Source organism: Semicossyphus pulcher, unplaced genomic scaffold (genome assembly GCF_022749685.1).
Source record: "Semicossyphus pulcher isolate SPU_LCO1_2020_fin unplaced genomic scaffold, fSemPul1.0.p SCAF_8, whole genome shotgun sequence".
NCBI classification, from domain to species: Eukaryota; Metazoa; Chordata; class Actinopteri; order Labriformes; family Labridae; genus Semicossyphus; species Semicossyphus pulcher.
In genome coordinates, this window is record NW_027211759.1 from 21,445,978 (window position 1) to 21,464,473 (window position 18,496).

Consider the following 18,496-nt stretch of genomic DNA (forward strand, 5'->3'; position numbering starts at 1 on the left):
CCACACTCCAGTGTGCTCATGTGGACTTGGAGACGTGCACAAGTGTCCTCCAACACCTGGATCATTGTGAGATTTTATCCCATAAACATGTGACTGTATGGAAGATTCTTTGTTGCATGTATGGATTTTGTTACATTCTCTAAAACTTGCATTTACTCACACACCTGCACGTGAGGTGGATGGAAATAGGAGCCCTAATATCTGCCATGTGCCTCTGTGAGAGATCTATGGGAGACAGTGGAAAGATTAACCTGTTCTATTGTGTCCCTTGGGTGTGCCCTGTTTGACCTAAAGCCCTTTGTGTTCGGAATGGAAAGGTGAGCAACAACATCACATGAAAAAAGCATGAACAAAGTCTTTCACTCTCATTCTCCTTTCTGTTTCTGATACCTTATGTATGTTTTTATTTGCATCCTTATTTCATTCGTTTGTGTGCTGCACTCCAGCTCTAAAAAGCCAACAGATGCTCTAATACGTGTCAGGCAGAGGTCTGATCATCCCAAAAACGACCCTTTCATTCATTCCTCTCCTCTCCAGTCTTCTAAATGTCTACAGATGAACACTAATGGTCTCCTCTGTATGTGGATGACACACTAATTAATCAAGCCACACCACGCCGGCCAATCCAGTAACAGCCAACAGCTTCCAGCACGCAGCTAGCTGGCAACAACCAGTTTGTACGACCCTGAAGGGCTGCGAGTTCACGTGGATGTGTTTGTGTGTGAAACAGTTGTTCCTGGGTGGAAAGAATGCAATACTTCCAGTTTGTGATTTTGTGTGTGTGTGTGTGTGTGCGCACACATGCTCAGTGTAAGGTAATGTGTTTACAGCCCCCTGTTGAAGTGGTCAGACTCTGCTATGAAGCTATTCATTACATGGCAGCATGGTGGAGATATTATGCAGTTTGTGTGCCCTCTCACGTCCGGAGGTTATTGGACTCGAGCCACACATCAAATATGTTCCACTATTTTTTTGGTAAAACTCTCCCTTCTTTATCTCTCCCTCTTTTTTTTACCTCTCCTACACACCTCATCCTTCAAATTATCTCACAAATTTGCTAAAAAATCAGCTTGCTAACTATTTCTTTCAAAGGTTTATTGCACTACACACAACATTTCAGCCTTTCATTGCAGACGTCACATTGTTCTGTCAGTTTGTTCGAAAGAGACTTCCTATGTAGTACTGAAGCCTGTGGTTGCAAGAAATTGCTATTTAGCCGATGCTAAATGTGTGCTATCTAACAGGACTCTTTGATTATTCTTGCACTGAACATCCAAGAAGACAAGAAGCTGTTCAGAACTTTGTTTATCCTGTTGATTGGATTTCGCAGCACCGTAGGTTTGCAAATGTGCACATATAGACGTGTTCATGTGCCCACACCAACACACAAGCTGCACACACAAACTAAGAAGCCTTCTCATTAATTTCTTCACAGGGAAGAGAGAGAGAGGGATGTGAGGCTGTGGAGGAGTGCAGAAGGATTGATGGGACGCAGGGAGGTACAGGCAAGGTGATTAAAAACTCAAGCTACAGATGTTTCTGGAACACTTCAAAGTGGTGTGCCTGCCAGTGCCAGCGCTGGGCACGATGCATTATTGAGATGGTGCCCACCTGGCACCTGGCGCTGACATCACATGCCCGGTCCACCTGGCACCATGCGGTCACGTGGGTGACACTTTGGGTCACACCTCTGCTGCACGGGCCCCGGCTCCCAGTGTGATGCGGGGCGTCAGGGGAAACGGCACACATGCTCGACACAGACCTCAAAGGCAACAAACTGGGGCATGTACAGTTTGTAAACTTAGTTTCATGAATGAGAAGTGATGCATTTCCTATTTAACTGCTTGTATACTGAGCAAGATGTTTCTAGATTCCTAGTTTTTCTCTCCTACCAACAGTTTTATAACTTTAATTGAATTTTAATTCCCAATTTGGCCTGTAAAAAGCTGTTTCATTTTACAACACAGCAAGGGTATTGTGAAAGGAATAGTGTTTTGTCCTGTGTGCAGAGGAAACATGAGCAACAATATATTTCCCCTTGCAATACTTTATTGAAATGCAGTGATGATACTTCAGTGGAGTTTGTATTATTCGGAATACTAAGAGCAAGCCAGGGAATGTTTCTGGAATTTCTCTGGCTTTGAAGTAGCCGGTGGTGTGGTGTTGATGCAATTCTCCTGCTTAATATTTCAGCAGCCCCTTCAACCTTGTGTTCTGTACAAAAATATTTAGAGGTCACATAGTGGGCCTGTGTGTGCATGGACATCTTTGTGTGTTTCTGCTGCATGTGTCCCCTGACACCTGTACTCTCACAGGGTATGAGGAACAGACAGAGGCCAGAGCCACAGTCACAGGTCTCAGACCAGTGGGGTGTGAAATGAATCAGAGGGCCTACACACTCTCCCCCTGCTTTAGACACACACACACATACACACAATCACTTGTGCTTGTCAGATGTGTATATGTGTGTGTGTGCGTGAGAGAGAAAAAGAATAGCACGGGGAAAGCATACAGAAAAAGAAAGACAAGGAGAAAAATACATGAAACTCTCCTATACTGTTGTACGTTTCTTTGCTACAGTAATAAAAGCACCTCAGAACATTAAGTGGCCTTAAATATTAATGAAAGTAGTAACCCTTTCTGGTGAGAGATGGTGTTAGGAGTAATGGTGGTTTAGCTCCAATAGTTCAGTTTAGTTAAGTCTTCTTTGTCCTCTTGGATGAAACAGCAGCTGGCCAAAGTGTGCAAATGCCCCAGAGAACCAGAACACCAAGGGCCCAAAAGCTTGAGACTCAAAGCATGTCAGTGACTATTGGAGGTTTAATTAATTTAAAATTTGTTATAATCCTCACCACTAAATTACATAAAAAGCGATCTTTCTGGACTTTATAATTTTATTTCATTATCCACTTACATGATGAAGGCCCTATATTAAAAAAATACTGTTTAAAGCTCCTGTGAGGATTTTTTCACAGGTTATGAAATAGACTGAAATTAATTCTGATGACTCTATATGACCTATAAAAGCAAACCAGACCATCAGCAACAAGATTGATTATTTCTATATAGTTATTTTTAATGCCTGAAACTGCTGGCGGGGTGTAGGTGTCAGGCGAAGCGATTAACTGCACGCTGCCTTTGGTTACATATTTCCCGGGCAGATTTAAAGTGAGTGATACATATGATTGTTAAAAAAAAGCAGGATAAATGTTTTTGTTAAAAACCACCACTTAAGCATGTGCAAGACAAAAGAAGCAAAGAGGTAAGAGGTAGGGCTTTGTCCACAGGGGTCGCCAAAATCAACACAAACCAAAAGTTCCTAACAGGAGCTTTAAATGACCAAAAAAAATCAAAAATCAAATATGACATGGACTTTCCTAACTATAACTTCTCTAGTTTATGTTACACACTATGCGTGTATGTAATATAAAAGCAGACTTTCTTGTAAAGTAGGAGACATATTGAGTCCTACAGTTCAACTGTAGAAATGAACAATACTTAGATAGATTCATAGATCCTGAGACAGTATTTTATGAGTCTAACAGTGCGTCCGGGGGGGGGGGTTATTTAACTGATTGAACTAAAACTGCTGAATAAAAAAAACTATATTGAAAATCAATTGTAGGCTATTGTATTTTAAAAAAATGTTTTTTTCCCCCCCAAGACAGTCCTTGATTCTTCATAATTTGCTATTAAGTTATTTTCCCTCTAAAATAATTCAATTTAAAGTAAATTGAGGGTTTGTGGTTTTAAACTCTTTTTAACACCTGCAACTTTTCTAGAAAAAATGCAAAGATGCTCAAGCAACAAGAAACAGGGCGGCGGCTTAGAGGGAATCCGGCTCCCTGGTTGGCTGGTTCCGCTGTCAATCATCCGTGACGGCTCCGCAGCACCTCCCACGGACGCACAGCGGCAGCGCAGCTTCCACCGACAATGATATTCAAGGCACTTGCGGCTCGTCTGCAGCGATAGGAGAAAAGAGGAGAGAAAAGAGCGAGCCTCACCTCCTCAAACAGCGAGTGAGGTAGGGAAAAAGAGCCAGAAAGCAACAGAGAGAGAGCGCGCGAGGACGAGAAGAGGCTGTGGAGTTAAAGGAAAAGACGACAGCGGCTTGGACCTCGCACGAGGAGTGTTTTTAATTGTCTTCGTTTCATTGTAGAAAGTGTCAAATATTCACACAGATTCGTCATGTCATCGTCCGGTAAAGACAACAGCGGTGCCCAACATGCCAATTACGTGGGACCTTACCGTTTGGAGAAGACGCTGGGGAAAGGACAGACAGGTTAGTTGGGACAGCTTGCTCACTGCATCTCCTTTAATTGCACTATTTATTATCGGAGCGCTCCGCAGCGAGTTGATATTTGGCCGGCTGGGTGTCTGCAGGTGATAAATAACTAACCGCTTAGTTACAAACACCTGCCAAGCCTTGTGGGTAATTTTTTGGAGGGGTTGTTGTTTCATGACTGAGCTGACATAATCATTGCTAACACAGTGGGACGAAGGGGATTTAGGTGCTTCACATTGGTTTGCTGGTTGTGCGTTGGCGTTGGACTGGGTGTGTGTGTATCAGGAGCGGAGCAACGTGGAAACCATCAAACAGCAAAAACGATGACAGTGTGATGGGCTGTGAAAATGAACTTTTTAGTGTCCTGGCTGCCCTGTTTGTGTGTATGTGTGTGTGTGTGTGTGTGAGTGTGTGTCCTGTGATTGGAGCAGCGCCGTTAATCCCGATTTGCCTGATACATTGATCTATTCTTAGTCCGCAGGCAGGCAGGGAAGGAGGCAGGCGTTTCTCCTATAGGCTCTGACTGCAATACGTGGGTTTCCTCCGATATGGAGAGTAGAGGGTCCCACCTTGACTGATTACACCATGAGCTGGGAAATAAGAGCTACACTGATCTACATTCACGCACCCCAGAGGGTGTAACATTGGCTTCCTGAATAATGAGCACATGCTTTATCTCAGTATGACAGCAATGACATTGCAGTTTGTTAAAGTTGCATAGCACACGTACAAATAACAGAAAGAGAGGACTTCCTGCTGTAACATTTGTAGGTATTTTCAGGTGATTCTGTATGTTTTGCATGGCTTGTTTTAGTATTTCAGGCTTGTTAGCACTGTACAATAAGAATCCTCTGCTGCGGTCAACTCCATGCAGCCAGCAGTGGAGCCATGTGAGAGGAGAGGCAGGCACAGCCCAGTGTAGGCAGAAGAAGGCAGGAGTGATGCAGCATGCTCTGAAACCTCACCACCCTTAAAGAGAGTAAGAGACTATTCCTCTTTATTCGTCTCCTCTCCTCTCAGCTGAGAGATTTTCCTCCCATCTGTTGTCTAAAACGGCTACAATACAGGCGTTGCTTCCCCTACCCGGTCCAGCTGGTCATGCTGAGCAGCCGTGTGCACGCGTTAATGTTTGTGCGTGTCTCTCAGACAGTATGCTTCTCTGAAATATTCACTTCATTCACCTGGAGAGTCCCCATGGTTTATTAATGAAGTTTGTCTCTTTGCCTTGCCGTACTCCTTCAATGACTGAAGGACGGCACACATTTTAGATACACACACGCAAATCCGTCATTAAATTTTAAAATCCAGAACATGTTGCATCCAAAGTCTGTGCAGCTCTGCTTAAAATGCAAGACATCGTGTAGTCTGCGGTGCGATGACTGAAGTATGATCAAACAATGTTGAAACAAAAAATTAGCGTTGCAGGATGTGTTGCAACTGATTCATAACAAATGCTGTATTAAAAAACACCTTGGCTAGTCTCCCTTTCTTCTTCTACACATATTTAATCACTTGTGTTTTCAGGGAGATCACTCGCAGCCAGACGGAGCTTTATTTCAGATGGCTCTCAGGAGTGTCTAATGGCTGTTTATGGTGGTATAGCGCCGGCTCTATGGTCCGCAGGGTACAGACGTTTAATGATATGGTGTCTCTGAGATCATCCTCGGCTTAGTATGTATTTACGTGCATGCATTTTACTTTCTAGCCTTTGAAAGATCGCAGAAGAGCAGTGAGCTAGAGGGCAGCGCGGATCATGACTTTTGACTTTCAATTTTGCAAATTTCAATAATGTTTCGCTTACAGAGGATTTCTAATTAAATGATGTGTATTCATTCCTAAAGCTTCCGGCCTGGTTTTCCAATTACTTTCCATGTGCATCATCAGTAACAGGGACCAGCGTTACTGTGTGTCTTCTGTGTTAGAGAAATCATTTGCTGACTGGCGTCTGTGTAGCTGCTCCATGCCAACCCTATTTTAGATTAATGACAGTGCATAATATCCCATTCGCCCATTAACCATTCGTTAATCTGTCAGATCTCTTTCCCAGGCCCCACGGAAAGGGCTGGCTTGGCAACTGCTAGCGGCCAATCAGCTGGGCCCGATCATGAGTGGCATCTGGGACGCTCCAGTGGGATCAATCCCTTGTGAGCGTTCCCAGGCTGCGGTTGGCTGGTATTATAGGAGAGGGAGAAAGCGGAAGGGCCTCTGGTTGATCTGGCTGTCCTGCTCACAGGAGTGGTGCTGTTCCGTGTTCATTAAGTGATTAGGGCCTTGTCCTGACACACACACACACACACACACACACACACACACACACACACACACACACACACACACACACACAAACAGTCACACACATGGCCACCGCTGTGGTTCTGGTTTGGCTCTCTGATCTAATCCCCTGCGCAGCCAAAGTCTCCTCAGCTCTCACTCACGCACTCACGTGGCCTGAAGGTAGCATGGGCTGGCCCACTCTAGCTTAGCAACTTAGCAGCTCCATGTTACAGCAGCAAGTCAAATGCATGGGGCAGGCTACATGCTAGTTCGGCTACTATGTCCCATGCTACATTCATTTATTTCTTCAGTGTACACCAGACTCGTCTCCCAGTCTTTGATGTGCCATATCCTCCAGTTTTCCTCCAGTTTTATCACTTTCTCTTCAGTTTCCGTAGATCATGTGTGTGATTCCATCTTTGTCAGGTGTGCATTGGGGCCTGATGGAGTCTATAGATATGGAGTGTCTGCATGGCTGGCTACTGATTGGGGCTAGAGCCACAGAAGCGTGGAGGCCATTTCCAGACTGAAAGGCCTTTAGGTGGAACCTGGCCTGGAGGTTGCGTCAGTGAGATGGTATAGGTGCTTTACGTGTGAGTGCGCCAAGTGTTTGCACTTTTCTCACAACTCTTGCAGTGTCCTTGCAAAATTGCCAATGAGCTTCTTTTTCTCTTAAGATTGAAATAGCTCAATGAGTTACCCTTTAGAATGTATAACGTTGTTTATCAGCCTCTCAAACCTCACGGAATCGATGTCAAGATGCTACAGCAACCTGAAAACTGAGATAACATCTACTATAATGTTTTTCTGAATCTTAGGACGTAGCCAAACATTGTTGGTTTGTCGGGCTGAATCATTGCTCTCACTAATGCGTTGGAAAACAGCGCCCTGCTTTGCCTTTGCCTTGTTCCTAAAGTCTGCTGATTAGTGGGATAGAGGCCTTTTGTCTGGAAAACGCTGTTAATCCAGAGTAAGTCCTTGTTTTTTTGGCATGACTTTAGTATTGACAGGCTAAGAGTTGTAGGTTGATGTGTAGGCTCCTTGATTCTTTGATTGACGTTTAGAGAGTGAAATCATGTGCGCTTCAGGGGCTTCATATTGACTGTTCATCTGACAAAGAGCTGCCTGTGAAGTTGTGTCTTGCGCTGTCGTTCTCTCTTTAGCTCGCTGTGTTTCTGTCTATCTGTTGGAGAGTTCTTGCTCTGGGTTCAGCGAGCTTACGAGGCATTTAATCCAGCATCCTGCTGGTTTTGTTGTTTCTATGTCAGCAAAGGGACGGTCAGCTCTTGCAGAGTTTCACTGATGCAGTGTTTGTGCATCTGAGATGGAAGGGAAGCCGTCATTGGTCTTTTTTTGCATTTATTTACACATGCACATGCTTGCACAATTTAACCAGGTCCATCCAGTACATTTCACGGTAACGTAAAACCGTTAATTCGACGTTGATTGATAGCTGGTTAGCCGGCGGTGGTTGATTCAGATCAATGGGCGCTCCCAAAGATTTCCTGTCTGCTGGAAGAGATCCATACTGTTTCGCAGCACATGATATTCCTGATGATGACAAGTGAGGAGGGAATGCTCAGTCGACGCTGTCAATGAAAAACCACTCGGCAAATCCACAGAAACTAAGTGCATCTGTGAGAGCATACGTGTGTGGTGCAGGTGCTCAAACTCTCGCTGACCTGTAGCCTCTGTGCTGTTTGAATCATCTTGATACCCGTGTTGAGCTCAAACACAGGTGTCTATCTCAACCGTGTTCACGAGATTACCCAGAAAAAGTCCCCGGCTTTGACCTAAAATTGTCGACTGAAGGAAGAAATGAAAGGCTGCGATCACAGACCCCGTGTTTCACTGGGCTTGTTCAGGGATTCAAGTCAGAGAAGCCCTGACCAAATGGCTGTGCCGAGTTGCTCCCAGCTGGGTTTCGCCCCGTGTTAGCAAGCTGGATCAGAGCTGTGGAGCAGGAAGCCAAGCCTGCATGGTCTCAGCTGTTTGCCTGCATGGCTAAAGCCAAAGCTCTGCTCCCTCAGCCCTGAAATGTATCCTAAATGGTGGTGGTGTATGTTTGAGAGTGTGTGTGGCTAAGCCGATGCATATGGTGTCCATTTGTGAGCATTTAGGAATAAGTACCTTTGTTTCCGCTGTTTCTTTGCGCGCCTAAGGACAATACAAACACAAACAGAAACTCAGCCTTAAGTACACTGAAACAGGACTTCTTCTGCAGTCCGTGACTTTGACTGAGGTTATATAATGATGATTGTCTCTGTCATTTAGCGCCCCTCTCGTCTCATCCGCCTCACCCCATCTCTCTGTCCCCCCTTCCTCTGGCCGGTCAAGATTCATACAGGGACTCAGCCATGTGGTAAATCAGACAAGACCTCGGTGGAATTGCATCGATTGGGAGGAATGTATGTAGCCAACGATTTTCAGAGATTAATGATGAGGAAAGAGGTGGAGAACTGGGGGGAGGAGGAGAAGGACGGATGAAGACGAGGAGAAGGAGGAGGAGGAGTCGGAGAGGAGAAAAAAAAACCTTGAACTGAGCGAGCATGAAGCGGTCTTGAGCGCTCCGACTGCAGTGGAGGTTATTAATTAAGGCAAAGTATTGATCACTCTCTTCATTATCCTTCCCTCCTCCCTGATTTTCATCTCTCTATTGCTGACCCCCCAGAGGAGGAAAGGGCGCAATCTTTAGATGGGAGGTCAGTGAATAAGCGATTGGTTGCAGGAATGGTCTCTGAGGGCGATTTATGAATGAGCGTTTGTGAATGTATGCGTGTATGATTTTGGACAGGCTCCATCGCATCCTATTCGAGTTTCACCCCAACTCCGCTGATCCCCAGTCTGTGTTTCTCTGTCGTGTGTTACAGCGTGGAGAATCGGGTTAGGATGACATGCTTCTAGGGTCCATTTTCCCTCATTTACACCATGACACACCACCTCCCGTCCCCGCTCATACAAACACAATCTTTTCCCCCTCGCTCTGTCTGTCTCGCTGAGGTCCACAGCCCCGCTCGGCTGCTGTGTTTTGAGAAATGTGTTATCGCTTCATGCCATTTAGAATTTCATTGCACTACTTTTCCAGAGAGAATTCAAGCAGAAACACGCCGTTTCTCTTCCCACCTGGCTCCAAATAGTTACATTTATATACGACTTCACACTGTTGCTTCAATAAAATATGCTTTGTGATTCGTGTCCAGACATCAGTCCCAGTCTTTGTGCACTTTTAATGCTGCCAGTCAGCTGTCAGACGGTCAAAAAGTCAGCTACCTCGTCTTCAGGCCTTTTGTAAACACGGGCCATTTAAGACGTACAGTGTACTGAACGTCTGTGCGCGCAGCAGTGGGCTTAATCAGCCTGTTTCTCTCTCTCTCGCTGCCTCTCTCCCTCTCTCTCTCTCTCTCGCCCGGCTTAGATTAACCCTTACTGAGCCGCATGTCTGGCTTTGACTGTGAGAACGCTGGGTTGGTTGCCAAGCATGGTTGTCTGGTTGTCATGGTTTCCCTGCTTCTTGCTGGTTCCCAGTCTGCCCTCATGAAGAAAGAAAGGATATGCTCTTTCTTGCTCCCTCTCTCTCTCTCTCTCTCGCTCTGTTAGTGGCTGAAATCTAAAGTTAAAGTCACACTTTGTTTCATTGCGTGCAAGTTTGTCTTTTCCTGACTCATTTATTTGCCTGATCTCTACATATGGCAGAGGAAATGAGTATCTGAATGAATGCACGACTAGGTGTGTGTGTTTGCGTGCATGCCGGTGCAGGCCGCGTGCTTGTGCGTGTGCTCAGACATACGGTCATGGATCAGACAGGCTTGCCCTGCTCTGTGCTCTGCGCTGTGTGCTGTGTTCCCATTTAAATCTGGGAGATTAGCACATGTGGGGAGCCTCGGCTTTAGTCGCTGTCAGCTCAGCGAGCCTTGGCAGGCTGTCCTCAGATCAGGGGGGAAGCTCAGCGCTCATCCCCCCATCGCTGTCTGCCCTGCTGTACCTTATCCATTATCAAAGAGATGGGTGGGCCACTGACCTTGACTTTGGTACAGTTTTCTAACTGCTGCAGTGCACTTATACAATTCACACAGAGCCATTGGTCATAAGCCTGTATTAAAGTAGTTTAAAATGTGCTGAATAGAGCTTTTTGTATTCTGTTATTGCAAAACATGATTACAAAACAGTCTTATTCATTTTAACACTTGTTGGAATATTTCAAGATTTATTTGAGATTTACTGCATTTATGAAAGCTCCTGTTTCAATGGGTTTATTCAAAGGAGCAATTTGTCCCTGGAAAAGCCGGTCAAAGCTGGCTGCAGGCAATCGATTGAATCCGAAATACGACGAGAATATACAGGTGGATCGTCTAGAAAATCTTCAGGTCTGCAGTCTACATTTCAAAGCTGATGATTTTGAAAGAGACATGACATCGGAGGCGGGCGTCCTAGATTAAGGAAGTGTAGTTTAGCAAGCTCCCTGGCCTCCGCCAGATGATGCGTTTGACGTAGTCTGGCGGAGGTTTTCCAGGGCCCATTGGAGAAGCGGATAGCGTCCTCCAAAGGGACAGAGACAAATTGATTTTTTTTCCTACCATAATAGCATTAGCTCCACATAATAGCATGATAGGACTGAGGGTGAAAGTCGTTGCACTGGCCCTTTAATAGTTTCTTAATCCCTAGTTTTAATTGACTGTTCTTTCATAGACAGATAAAAAGGCACATTAATCCATTTTTTGTGCTTTGTGTGTAAATATAAATCAAGTGTGCTTTGTATGGATCAGCATCAAAGCACACAACTTACTTACATTTACATATTCAGCTAATTTGCCCTTTTCTCTTTGGATTTTCTGCCATTAAGAAAGTATTACTTTTACTTACTGAAGCGTTGTTGCCTTCTCAGTGTGAATACAGTGAATGAATGACTTTTAAATTACACAAACAGAGCTTTTTGCTTCAGCAGACCTGCTGGCAACTCCCCTCGGACTGTTTTCCAAGAAAAAAGTCCATGAATGAAAATGTGCGCTCATTTAGCGAGTGCGCTGCATCCCAGATGGCAGAAGGCAGGGTAATTGTGATGCATTCAGAGTTTTTCCACTGCCTCTCGCTCCTGTTGTCAGCACTTTAGGCTATAAAGCACGATGTCGCCCATGCCTGAAACACCTGAGATGTGGCCTGGCATGTGAAGGGAAGCAGACAGGCCTCAGTGAGATTAGGTTAGATGAGCATGACTGGTTACAAAGCAACAACCTGCGCTGGCTGCTTGTCTCTGTGGCACCGACTTCTGACACTTGGCCAGAGTAGAGAGAATAAACACCATGTTAGCCAGCTTGACTTATTTTATCTCGGCTGGGGACATCAAGGAGTCTGTTATTCACAGGGAGAGGAAGGAGGGGAGGGTCGCTTTGCTGTTCTGATGACTTTTGGGAGTGTTGATGAAAAAACCACCTGGATCACAGGTGTTGCTGCATCAGACAAACTGTTTCTTCTGTTTGCTTCTATTGCATTGCCACCATATCAGAGAATGGGTCAGCGCTTTGAGTCTGCTGCCAGGTCAAACCCTCTATGATGACTATCAAAAATCAGATCACAGGGAGACGTCATACTTGAGGCAGCGAGTCTGCACTGAGTCTGGTGTGAGTCTTTGTGTTTCTGACCTGAATCGTCGCTTCAGGCTGAGCTACTTTGCTCCAAATCTCTGGCCTTGTAGTGCTGTGCTGGTTTGCGAAAGTATTTCAGCATAAATCTTTTAATACGGCTAGCACGCTCTCCCACTTGGATGTTGCCCTATTTCTATTGGCCGATGCTTGGGCAACATGCGCTCTAGCGTTTTCCCCTGTATCGTGATGTAACCTCTGTTAATGGGAGGCTGCTGTACGCTCGGAGGAGCCCTACAAACATCGAAAGATCAGGTGCTGTGTTCATAATGTTTTATGCATCACCAAAGTAGTCCACTTTGCAGCAAGTTTTGTGTTCGCTCATGCAAACTAGACCAGAAAATCTCACATCGATTCTTCTGTCATCAGTAAATTCTTTAAAAATACGCCCCTATAATCTGAATTTCAGACTCACCGTGTCATGAATAATGATGACTTTGCTTTTCCCTTCTATAGCCGACAAATGTGAGTCAGTAAATCCAATTCCTTTCTGCAGTGAGGTCAGAAGCCATAATGAAGGCCTTTGTACAGAAGGAATAATCCATCAGCCACATGACCTTTTGGCCTTTTACAATCCAGTGAGTGCACTCTGTTACTGATGTCTTTTTCAGGGGTCAAAAGCATATTTGATCTTTTTCTTTCTTCCTCTTTCTTCTTTACTCGCTTATTCCTCCTTTGGTGTCTTTTCTTCCATCTTTTTGTGCACTCTTTCATGACTAATGGAAGAGTTCGAAGGACTGATTAAGGGAAAGAGTGATGAAGGAGGCGAAGGTTTCATCTTTTTATCCCAGATGGTTGACTTTTTTTTTTCTTATTCATCGCTAAAAGCTGCTTATTTCAGATGTTGCCGCCGTGCGTACACGTGCGTGTGTATACTTGTGTTTTAGCGTGCGCCGCGTGTTTTCCGGGCTCTCTGCCGACACATAACAGCGTCTGAGAGCTGTAACTCATGGGACATGGATGAACATGAGAGAGGCACAGCGGAGGCGGGGGGCCACGCTCACAAAAGGACACAGTTTCTGAGTGTGAAAAAAGAGTCGCAGCGGTAAAGCACCTCTCAGGGTCACTGCGTCTATTGTCATTCAAATCCAGCACAAACAAGCACACAGGCGCACAGTTGCACCCTCACGTGATGCACACACACAGACACACACACACACAGAGGCAGGAATGTGCTGTGCGGCAGTATGGAGGGGATGCTTTTTAGCTCCTACAGGAATCCCAGCTCTGCCTGTGACTGCAGCAGAGCTCTGACGTCATGAGTGGAGGAAACGCAGCCACAGCAGGGAGAAGTGCTCGCAGTACGGAGCCTGAGGACACACACACACAAACACGCACACGCATTCTTGTGCCTTTAGGACATTTATGCAACTTGTTTCTTTACTTTTCAATCCTGTCCTCTGTTTAACCTCGAAAGAGTTGTTCACTTTTCATACAGTCATTATAAAGAACATAAATATATTGTTGTAGCTAATGTTTCATGTGCCTCTTCACATGCTGAGGCCATGAGTGTGGCTCTGCTGCAGTAAGTTGTAATTGTGGTTGCTCAGCTGCTGTCCTCAGAGCTGTTTTGATGTGTTGTGGTTTGTATAATGAGAGCATGAATGTGAGCCAACATGTCCATTTGTGTGTGTCTGTGTCTCTGCGCACACAAGCGCTGACGACATATGCAGCCTTGATGCGTGTGGCACTGCGTGTGTTATTATGATCATTATGACTTTTCTCACTGTGTAATGCACTCTGCACCTGTTTGCTTCTTTTGGACATGCATTTCCAGCTTCCTTCCTCTTTATTTTACATCCGCTCAGTGCGTCTTTTTGTGTTTTTTTTCAGCTTTGTGTGTCTGTGAAGAAAATATAGTTGTGGTGCTTCTGAAAAAACATTTGTGTAACAGCATGCAGATCACATAACTCAAAGAAACAGTAGTGACATTGTTTAAAGGTGGGGTATTATGCTATTGTCAAGCTTCATATTTCACTCTGTGATACCTCTGGAGTAGCTTAGCATAATTCACGTTTAAAAAAACTAATTTTTCTCACCCTGGTGCTCTGTGCAGGCCCTCATACAGCCTCTGCCTGAAACCCCTCAGTCAGCTCTGTCCCTTTTAAGAAACCCCGCCCCTACAAGCCCGCTTTCTTCTGATTGGCCAGCTCTCTGAAGCCTGCCGAGGGGCAGAACTCAGTGTTTGATGCACGCCTCCTACCCTGTGGCTGTGTGACAGAGTTCTCAACAAACAGTACATTTCTTGTCCTTTTGAAAAGTAAATGCTGATGTCTTTCGTTCACAGCCAAAGAAACACTTTCTCCAGTACATTCTTAACCAACACGAGCAGAGCCGTTGAGCAGGGTGATGGAGTGAAAAAATTCTGACCGAGCTGCTGGGTGGGCGTGTCCTTGAACCGTGCCAGAGGCAGGAAGTTCTGCTGTGTCTTGGGCAGATGCCCAAATATAGAGGTCCTCCACTTTGTGACATCACAAAGTGAAGCACCTGGAGAAGTCTGTCTGAAACCTTGCGTTCACAGCCAGATACTTTTTCAGCAGGGGATTACACCAACAAACGTTTACCTACAAATTAGAAATTTCACCCACGTTTAGTTTGGACATCCAACATTATAACACTGTATCTTTAAATGTGAAACAGCATAATAACCCCTCTTTAAAGCCCATACGTTTAAAACTGCTTTGCTCATTCTGTAGCAAATAAAACTGACTTCCTTGCCTTGAAATGTGGAACTTATTCTAATTTATTGCAGCATATTTCAATAGAAAATAGTGTAAAGACTGTTTTGCTACCAGGGTATTTCTTATGTAACATAATAACCTGATATAACTGCCGCACTGCCTTCCTTCCTATACATCTGACCCAAGAAGTTGTTTATACCTTAATAGACACACCACACTCTACACCCTCTTTTCTATTCCTGTATCCATTATCCCTCTATTCCTGCTCTTCATGCCACCCCCTTCCTCCTTGACCCCCTCTCCCTCCTTCTTCCTTGTTCCCTCGCTTGCTGCCTAATGGAGGTATTCCCCTGCAGCCTCCCGGCCTCGCACTACCATTCTGCTCAGGTAGGGCTCATTTCATGCAGGATGATTATATCTCACTGGCAGCAATTCAGGGGCTGGATAAGCCAGAGTGTTGTGGGCCTGCACAATGGCAGAAGAAATTCAATTAAATCTTTACATATAGCCTACTCCCCCTGCAGTGTATACCTGCCAGTCTGCAGACACGCAGGAGCATTACACACACACAGTCTGCATGTACCACCCAATCCCAATTTCCACACAGATACACATGAAAGTATGCATGTAAAAATGCACATTTACATACAATATAGCAGACATTCATTCACACATAATATAGTCACTAGGGCTGTATCTGCAGGGATGTTTGTTTTAATACTACATTATGATGAGGCTTGTGTAGGGCATGAATTGTTATGAGAGTTATGAGACCCCTTCCCCCTCCTGCTCTTCTATCTCACATCCCTCCCACTGAGAGGGAGAGAAAAAACAATGTTTGTTTGCATTATAAATAGCATATCATACACACAACCATGTGTAAGTATGTGTGTAAGTGGGATGTAAAAAGAAGACGACCATAGTACGTCTAATGGTAGAAGCACATCATGTGTTTGCTTTATGAGCCAGAGCTGCTAATTGCTATAAAGACTGATTGGAGCACAATGTATCATCATACTGCACGTAGTTAAACCACAGAGGAAGATAAAACAGTGTGTTTGTTACCTCCAGTCACTTCTCATGTTTTATCATTCATCACGTTTACGTTCAGATTAAATAATGCAATACTTTCAGTGTGTTTGTCACGAAGTAGTACAGAATAAGAGAGTTAAACTTGTTGACATGTCTGCAGATTTGAAAACAATGTAGAAAAATGATACATAATTGATGCATTGGATTGTGCCACAAGACGCTGCACAGGATGTGCCAGTGCTGGTGCAGGAAGGTGTTTTTAAATAATTATGACCATTGTATTGCGGGCTGCAACTCTCTGTTGGTTTATTTTCCCCTTAAAGCTCCTGTGAGGAACTTTCAATTTGTGTTGATTTTGGCGCCCCCTGTGGACAAAGCTGTACCTCTTATCTCTTTGCTGACACTACAGCTGATGGTTATATTAGTAATCCGTTCTTTTAGCAATCAACTGATTGTTTAGTGTTTAATCAGAAAAATCTTAAGGCAATGTCTTAAAACAGATTTGCTTGATAGACTCTCCAAACGATTATTTTTATTATTGATGTCTGCCTACTTTATTTCATATCATTTGTATTGTGTACAATTAGTGTCTTATAATAGCAGTCTTTTTGCATGTTTAAAATGTTAAATTTTTTCCCATAGCCATTTGTCTGAAATGCTATAAACTCAAACAGATTGATGAGTACTCCATCCCTCCTGATGGGACATTTAAAACCTGCTTTTTTTACGAGGAATAATAAAGACCTTCTTTTACAGTTCAGTCAGGCTGTGGAGATGCCTCCTCTTCAGCAGGAAACGGGGAACATTTGGTGTTTGTTGGCTCGTGTTTCTAATGCCCTTAAGCTTGTGATTGTGTCTGAACGACTGGCGCTGATTAGGCTTGCATGGGACCTGAATTTATTACTGTGTCTTCAGCAGTGTCATTATACTCCAACCTCTTATATTCACTCTTTAATGAGACTTTATGAAATATTCAAACCTTTACCTGGAGGAGCGCAGTCTGCGTGTGTTTTTGTGTGCCTGTCTCTGTATTCCTGCATATCTGTGAGTGTGTATCATTACTTTTTGATCTCTCTGTTAGCGGCGACAAACCCAGCAGGGCAAGACGCAGACAGACAGAGGAATACATTTACACACACCTGCACACAGACGTGATTCGAGCTAGCGTAATGATTTGTTATCCCGAATTTACCCTCCCAGATAATGACTAATACAGGCTAGATCAGGCTCATTACGCCAGAGAGCGATGTGCATGTGTGTTAGCCTTACTGTGGGCCTCCTCTCTCCACCTCTTTCTTTCTATGTCTGTCTCTATCAGAGCTCAACACTAAATCAAGAGGACCTTTTAATTAAAAGACACATTTTCTCTGCCCTAAACACACTATAAATAGGCCGAGCTGCCCGTAGAAACAAGCAAAAATGCACACAAAACGCTCGGCCGCTGTCGCCTGCTTCTCCGAAACATACACTGTGGGCTGTATATCAAACTAAGGCATTAAAAGAGGAGCTGAACTTTGAGAGAACCATCTGACTCCCCATGTCTTTAAATCATCCCCTTCTCCAGGAGAAGCACCTAATATACCCCCCTCGTCTTGTTTGCCTTTAGGAAAAGCCCCCCCTCTTCCTGCCCCTGTCCCCTTTTGAAGAGCTCTTTAATGAAGTGCTCTTGTTCCCTTTGAATTAAACCGTTGCAGTTTCTATGTCACGTATGACAAGCTGCACATATGAGGTTACAGAGATGAGTACTGAGAGCTCACAGAGGCCCTCTCCTGGGGGCCGGGATGTGTGTCCAGGCTTTAGAGTTATTCATTAAGCCGGTCCCAGGACTCACATCAGGCCTCTCCTGGTTCACACAGAGGCACACAGACCTTGGCTTAACATCTGCCTCGCACACGTAACACACTCTGATGTCTTACAGAGAGGATCAGAGTGGTTGGAGAGGTGGAAAATGGTCCTTTATCTATCTGGCCCTGTATAAAGTGATTACTCATCCCCCATTGGGCGCTTTCAGAGTTTAACGGCTAAAACAAACTAATGGTGTTTATTCCACAACGGCGTCTAAGCCGGTGTGCTTTTAAATGTGTTTTTAATGTATCTCTGATGTGTTGCATGGTGCAGTTTCTCACTTATATTTCTTACGTTCTTACCACTTTGGAGCCCTTTAAACTCACAATACATGCACTCACATGCTCCCTGTTTTTCACACATGTATACACACATGCAGATGTTCCCTATGGGGGTTAATTAGGGCGGGATTATTCAGTGCAAGGGATCTGATGGAGCAGCTCTGGCAGTAATGCTGCTTCCTAATCACCCTCAGATGAGCCAAACACACATGCGTAAAGCTCCATAATGATTTTATTAATGCAGAGAACACATGTGAATATGGTCATGCCACATGTTTGCCAGTGCGTAAATGCACATCATGTGTATCACTGTAAGTGTGCGTGTGATTAATCTCTGAGGGCCGGAGGTGATGGGGTCAGAGTGAAGGTGCCCGAGGAGCTAATGACAATGATTAAGGAGAAGGGCTGGAGGGGCTTAAGCTTCATCGGCTCCTCCTCAACATACTGCCCCATCCTCAGGGC

General features: G+C 44.7%; 1 protein-coding gene across 2 annotated transcripts in view; it reads left to right on the plus strand.

The window, feature by feature from the left end:
• The first annotated feature begins 3,977 nt into the window (after nucleotides 1-3,977).
• Nucleotides 3,978-18,496, plus strand: part of brsk2a (BR serine/threonine kinase 2a) — a 194,728-nt gene continuing 180,209 nt past the window's right edge. For both annotated transcript variants that reach the window (XM_069685877.1, XM_069685876.1), the window contains exon 1: nucleotides 3,978-4,282. In XM_069685877.1, the coding sequence (XP_069541978.1) occupies nucleotides 4,189-4,282 (94 nt within the window). In that variant the 5' untranslated portion in view covers nucleotides 3,978-4,188. The remainder of the gene's footprint in view (nucleotides 4,283-18,496) is intronic.